At 44.4% G+C, this 7284-nt stretch overlaps 1 protein-coding gene across 4 annotated transcripts in view; it reads left to right on the forward strand.

Annotated features, from left to right (window-relative positions):
- Positions 1–7284, forward strand: part of TMC5 (transmembrane channel like 5) — a 43650-nt gene that overhangs the window by 15491 nt on the left and 20875 nt on the right. For 3 of the 4 annotated variants that reach the window (XM_024123602.1, XM_024123604.1, XM_024123605.1), the window contains 5 exons: positions 320–407; positions 854–1102; positions 3650–3801; positions 5461–5605; positions 6497–6652. In XM_024123602.1, the coding sequence (XP_023979370.1) occupies positions 320–407; positions 854–1102; positions 3650–3801; positions 5461–5605; positions 6497–6652 (790 nt within the window). The remainder of the gene's footprint in view (positions 1–319; positions 408–853; positions 1103–3649; positions 3802–5460; positions 5606–6496; positions 6653–7284) is intronic. The other variant, XM_024123603.1, reaches the window with a different exon arrangement.

A 7284-nucleotide genomic window follows, 5' to 3' on the forward strand; every position in this document is an offset into this window, starting at 1 on the left:
AGCGGCCGTGGCTCACGGGCCCAGCCGCTCCGCGGCATGCGGGATCTTCCCGGACCGGGGCACGAACCCGCGTCCCCTGCATCAGCAGGCGGACTCTCAACCACTGCGCCACCAGGAGAGCTCACCCACTCTATTTTTATATTTATTGTTTATTTTCTTTCTCTTCCAACTAGGATGTCCGCTCCATGAGCTGGGGAAATCCGTCTCTACCTCACCACCTGGGACCATGCCTGGCACATCGCAGGCACTCAGGAAATATTTGGGGAATGAATGCAATACAACATTGGTGTCTCTCACTTTCTTCTGCCCTTTCCCACAGGAAAATGGTTGACAAAGAGAAAAGTAAGCAGCCCCGTCGTATCCTGGAGCTCAACGGCTGTGCTCAGTGTCTGAATTCCATTTCATTGGTAAATCGGTCTTTACTGCGGTCAGTAAATGGGCACAGAGTAGGGTGAAACCAGGGAGGTGGGAGAGTAAGGATGAGAAGGGACCCACAGGGAGGAGGAACCAAAGTTCAGGGCTGTTTCCTTGAAAGACGTAGAAACTGGGTCAGTCTAGGTGTGGGGAAAACAGGCAGGCATGGGAAGGTCTAAGACGTTGCTGAGTTATCTGGGCAACTTAGCCACTGTGAGTGTCACCTTCAATAGCAAACCTGGGAAGGTAATAAATAATAGAACTCACCTTAGGGGGTGGTCCTGCGGATTAAGTAAGATAACGTTTGCAAATGCGTTTAGCGTGGCGCCTGGCACATCGTACCGCTCTAGAAACAGTGGCCATTGTCACTATTATGGAGCCTGCTCAGTAGATATTTGTTGAGGGACGGTCTAGCCGCACACGTTGTGTCTACCCGCAGGCATACCGGAGATCCAAGAACAGTCTGTTGGAACTGTTCAATTCCATCAGCCTGTGGCAGAAGACACTCAAGGTCATCGGAGGCAAGTTCGGCACCAGCGTCCTCTCCTATTTCAACTTTCTGAGGTGGCTTTTGAAATTCAACATTTTCTTGTTCATTGTGACCTTCAGTTTCATCATAATCCCTCAGTTAACCATGGCCGAGAAGAACCGCCTCCGATTCACTGGACTGGAATTTTTAACCGGGGCTGTAAGTGCTCCATCCCCTGCCCGGAGTCCACACCTTGGAGACCCAGGGACAGGTCTGCCCGTCACCCTTCCAGGCCTCTCATTTTGCCTGGGAGTCAACTGATGGGGAAAGAGGGTGTTTAAAATGATTTCTTTTTTTCCCCAAAGTAACATATACACAGCCTAGTAGAAGTTCTGTCTCCTGAGGTGAACATGTTAACAGTTTTTGTTGTCCAGAATCCTCTTCTCTGCACACAGATGGACACATTGTGCATGGACATATGCATCTTTTTTTGTAACAGAAGATGAATTATTCCTATAGAATTATTCCTATGACTTGCTTTCTTCCACCTAATATGTGGTGGACATCTCATATTGGTGTTCACAGATCTACCTTTTCTTTCTTTTTTTTCTTTCTACAAAATACAGTCCTCCTTAAAAAAAAATTCCTAGAATAGAAGAGAGCAAACTAAGAGAAAGTCTATTTTACCCTCCTTCTTTTGTCTAACTCTCCAGTTTGGAGTGTACCTCTGTCCACTATTTTTCTTTCTGTACAGTCATAGATACATAGATACATCGGTAGATAGATAAACTTTTTTTTGTTTTAATAAAAGCAGATGAGATACTACAAATCTTGCTTTGCAGCTTTTTTTTTTTGCATTACTATGAATCTTGAGCATGGATATACATCCATATTATTCTTTTTATTAACAACCACGATATGTCTACCCAGCTGCCTACTGAAGCACATAGCCCCTGCCTTGTGAGTTTACCTTCTAGAAGCGATTTCTGCCACTGAGATTCTGTGGATAGACAATCTACAGCCCAAGAACCAAATCTATATAGCCTGCAAAATAAGATTGGTTTCCATGTTTTTAAATGGTTGGAAAAAAATGAAAAGAAGGATAACATTTTGTGAAACATAAAATTTATATGAAATTCAAATTTCGGCGTCTTTTCGGTTAAGTTCTTTTGAACACAGCCACAACCATTTGTTTCTGTGTCTGTGCTGCTTTCCTGCTACAGTAGCAGAGGTGAGCAGTTATGGGCTGTCCAAGCCCCAGATATTTACTATCTAGCTCTTTACAGAAAGAGTTTGCCTACTCTTGTAGTAGAGCATTCACAGTAAGGTTCCGCCATTCGCCTTTCTTTTTTCTTTTACTGTTAAAATTTTTTTTCCTTGGGATAGACACATTCAAATGGAATTATTGTGTCAATTTATCCTTCACTTTTTTCTCATTATTGTGTATATTTGTATATATGAACATTTTATTATGAAAAATTTCAAACTTACAGGAAAATAAAGAGTAGTAAAATAAACACCCAAAGACCCACTACATAGATTTTAAATTGCTACCATTTTCCCAAATTTGTTTTATCTTATTGTTTTTTGAAGTATTTTACAGTAAATCACAGACATCAGCTGAATTTCTTCAACATGCATCTCTGGACAATAAGGACATTTTCCTGCAGGCATATACATTATCACACCTAGCAATATTAAAAGTTAATATCGGGCTTCCCTGGTGGCGCAGCGGTTGCGCGTCCGCCTGCCGATGCAGGGGAACCGGGTTCGCGCCCCGGTCTGGGAGGATCCCACATGCCGCGGAGCGGCTGGGCCCGTGAGCCATGGCCGCTGAGGCTGCGCGTCCGGAGCCTGTCTTCCGCAACGGGAGAGGCCACAGCAGAGGGAGGCCCGCATACAACAACAAAAAAAAAAAAAAAAAAAAAAAAAAAAGATACACCTAGGGCTTCCCTGGTGGCACAGTGGTTGAGAATCCGCCTGCCGATGCAGGGGACACGGGTTCGTGCCCCAAGGACATTTTCCTGCAGGCATATACATTATCACACCTAGCAATATTAAAAGTTAATATCGTCTAAAATCCAGATCATATTCAAATTTTCCCAGTTGTCCCCCAAATGTCTTTCATAGCTTTTTGTTCAGGCCAGGATCCAAGCAAAGACCACACTCTCTTTGCGTTCAGTTGTTTTTCTCTGAAGTCTTTATTAATCTAGAATGATATCCTCAGTCCCCTCCTCCTTTTTTCTTGACATGGGCTTATTGCAGAAACCGGGCCAGTCGTCATGCAGATTCCAATGTTCTACCTTCTGCAATTGTCAAATTGTTTCCTCGGGGTCTCTCTAATTTGTTCCTCTAATTTATACAGACTTCTTATTTCCTGTAAATTGAAATTTAGACCTAAAGGCTTGATTTGTTTCGTTTTAAACCTGTTTGACCATAATACTTGATGGAGGACAGAGGCACATAATGGCTGGCTGTCCTGCTTTTAATCATGCTTGGCTTGGTCACTGGGTCCGGGTGGTGATCGCTGGGTCCCTCCGTTGTAAAGTTATGTTGGTTTGAGATTCCTTTCCACCTCTGAGAGCCTAGTGATACGACGGACGTCTAGGTTCTCAGTGGCCTTGGGTGCCTCCTTCCTGGCAAACAAAATATCTACACTGACCAGTGCAGGCTTCTTGCATATGGAAGAGGTCACCTGTGCAGACCATAGTCATTCGTTGTTTTCTCAAGAGATCCACCTGACCTGTGGTTTATTGTCCCTTTCAGGGTTATTTTGGGAACACAGTGATGTACTACGGCTTTTACACCAATACTACAATCCGGCATGGGAGTAGCGGGACCTCCTACAACATGCAGTTGGCCTACATCTTCACAGTCGGAGTGTGCTTCAGTGTCTGCTTTTTCAGTTTGCTCTTCAGGTATAGAATGTCTGCATTTTCTGATTCTAAGCTCCTTTTAGATTTAGGCAAAATTCAAGAGACTCAAAAGTTACTGGAGAAGCAGTTTCTCTGCAATTTCAACTTTCTATTGCTGTCTGATCCTTCCTTGTCCTAGAACATAAAGTATAAGTTTGGATAGAGGAAGAGAAGTTTTCATGTGCTTTTAAAGAAATGGGTCAGTCTGAAAATAAGGATGCAGTGACTCAAGGAGTTTTGACTGACCGGTGTCAATTGACAATTGTCAAAGAGGAGGTACAGATGTTCAATCTGTTAAACCTATTGTTTACTAGGTCTTTGAAACAAAGTACCACAGATGCGGGGGGGCGCTTAAACAACAAAAATTTTTCTTCTCAAATCCTGGAGGCTAGAAGTCCAAGTTCAAGGTGTCAGCAGGGTTGGTTTCTCCTGGGCCTCTCTCCTTGGCTTGCAGACAGCTGCCTTCTCACTGTGTCCTCATGTGATCTGCCCTTGGTGCATATCTGAGTCCTAATATGCCCTTCTTATAAGGTCACTAGCCATACTGGATTAGGGCTCGCCTAAATGATCTCACTTTAACTTAATTACCTCTGTAAAGACCCTATCTCCAAATACAGTCAATTTCTCAGGTACTAGGGTTAGTACGTCAACATATTAATTTTTAGAGGGTACGATTCATCCCATAACAACCTCACTGCCAGCACGATAATCCAAAATAAAACAAGATTCTGTTTTTGTCCTATCAAACTAGGAAATGTTTCTGTTTCTTAAGCTGTTATTACTCAGTGGTGGCAAATTTTGGAAAGGTAGTGTCCATTTTACTCAGCATTTTTTACATGCCAGGCTTAGTGCTAAGTGCTTCCTGGGCCCGATTTCACTGAATCCTACTGATGTCTCCATGATAATAACAGCTGCCTTTATCGTGTGCTTACTGCCCTAAGGGCTACATTGACTCTTGTGGTGGGCTGAATAATGCTCCCCCTTTCAAAGATGTCCATGTCCTAATCCCCAGAACCTGTGAATATGTTACCTTATCTGGCAAAAGGGATTTTGATTGTAGAAATTAAGGATCTTAAAATGGGCTAATGTAATCCCAAAGTCCTTGAAAGTGGGAGACAGGAGGGTCAAAGTCAGAGAGAAAGTGGAATATGCTACTCTTCTGGCTTTGAAGATGAAGGCGCCACAAGCCAGGGAATGTAGGCAGCCTCTAGATGCTGGAAAAAGGCAGGGAAACATATTCTCCCTTAAAGTCTCCAATACCTTGATTTTAGACCCATTTTCTGATTTCTGACCTCCGGTAAGAATAAATAAGTGCCGTTTTAAGCCAGTAAGTTTGGGGCAATTTGTTATAGCAGAAACTAATACAACTCCCATAATAACTCTGTGAGGTGTGAACTATTATTCTCCCCATTATATAGAGGTGGGTCAGAACAGTTAAAATGACAAAATCCCCCAGCTGGCAATCTAGGATTACAAAGTCAGATCCCAAAGCCAGCACTCCTGACTATTCTGTTTGCTGTTGCCCTGTTCCAGAAGAACTTGGGGCTAACTCTTCCATGTTGCCTTTCACCATTAATGATGGGACTTTTCTTTGTTATACTCCCTGCACCCCCAATGCCTGTCCTAATAACCTCTGGGTATTTTGGTTTCTGCCTCCCCTAGCATGGCCAGGTATTTCCGGAACAACTTCATTAACCCACACGTTTACTCCAGAGGGATTGCTAAACTCATCTTTTGCTGGGATTTCACCGTCACTCATGAAAGCGCTGTAAAGCTGAAACAGAAGAATCTGAGCACTGAGATAAGGGTAAGCAAGCTAGCTTTACACCCCTCCCCGTGGCCAGTCATCTTTCCTCCTTCAATATGTCCGTAACTTTTCTTAAAGTACTAATGAATTATTTTTTATTCTCCATGATATTGGCAAAAAAACCCCTAAAACTATTTTAAATGCCCAGGGCTGGTGATGGTGTAGGGAAATGGACATTTTCACACAACGTGATGGCTTTGTTATTGATATAAGCTTGCCGGAGGGCAGTTTAACAATTTATAACAAAGGTCTAAATGTAAATACTTCTTGACCTCACAGTTCCAGGTTTAAATTTTTATCCAGTGGTTTTCAAGTCGGGGTGGTTTTGCCCTGGGGACACATGGCAATGTCTGGAGGCTTTTTTGGTTGTTGCAGCCAGGGAGTGTGTACTCCTGGCACCTCGTGAGTAGAGGACAGGGATGCTGGTCAACATTCTGCAGTGCACAGTACAAGCCCCCGTCACAGAATTATCAGACTCTGAATGACAATAGCGCTAAGGTTGACAAACCCCGGTCTATAGAAAAAGATATCCAAAAAAAAAAAAAAAAAAAAAAAGAGCAAGCAGAGGGGGCTTTGACAACAGGATTCCCTGGTGTAGACACACAGCCTTATTCTTCAAGGAGGTTCCTTGGCCTCAATGTATTTTCCCAAGATCATGGTCCCAATCTCTGTTTCTCTGAGATGGAAAATGTATTTAATGAAGTGATGGGGGTCTTGCCCATTAGAGATTTTCCCACAGGTCTCCTAATCCAAGTTCATTGTGCACTTTCCCCCTCTTTCCTGTGGATCTGGGGTGGGTTTGTGTCACTAGGGGCAGCAAGACCTGGGGGGGAATCTTTGCTGACAGAGGAGGGGGGTCTGCGGGTGAACTCGACTTCCTTGTGTTTACAGGAGAACCTGTCAGAAATCCGTCAGGAGAATGTCAAGTTAACACTCAATCAGCGGTTGATTCGCTTCTCTGCCCACCTGGCAGCCTGGGTTGTCTCTACTGGAGCGGCCATTGCCTGCTGTATAGCCGTTTATTACCTGGCTGAGAACAACTCAGAGGTAACCAGAGGGGCAGGAACTCCAGGGTCCAGAGCACAGAGAAGCAGGTGAAGGGACAGGATGCAGGAGGGGGAGGGGAGGGGAGAGCCCGCCACTCAGGCTCGGGTCGTGGCCAGCAGCATCCAGCAGCATCGGGCGCCAGCGGGATCTTTGCTAAAAAATGCAGAATCCTGGGTCCCTCCCTTGACCCACAATCTGCATCATAAGAACATCCCCAGGTGACGTGTGTGCACACGTCAGAGTGGGAAGCTGGGCTAGTGGAGAGATGGGAACTTTGGCCGCAGGCCTGGGATCAGGTTCTGGTTTCCTCTTTTATTATTATATCCCTAATGTCTCTCATAGCCCCTGGCACTAAGTAGACACTCAATAAGTATTGTGAACCGATGGAATCTGGCAAGTGATTTACTCTTTCCAAGCCCCGGATTCCTTACCTGTAAACTGGGAATACCTGCTTTGTAGGTGTGTGGTCAGCACTAGAGAAAAGTTATGTGGAGAGTCTACTTAGTGTCTGGTACCGTGGGTGATTGAAGGAATGTTAGCTTTTTCTTTTTCTTTCTTTTTTTTTTTTTTTTTTGCGGTACGCGGGCCTCTCACTGTTGTGGCCTCTCCCGTTGCGGGGCACGGGCTCCGGA

The sequence above is a fragment of the Physeter macrocephalus genome, chromosome 14 (assembly GCF_002837175.3).
Source record: "Physeter macrocephalus isolate SW-GA chromosome 14, ASM283717v5, whole genome shotgun sequence".
Classification (NCBI taxonomy): domain Eukaryota; kingdom Metazoa; phylum Chordata; class Mammalia; order Artiodactyla; family Physeteridae; genus Physeter; species Physeter macrocephalus.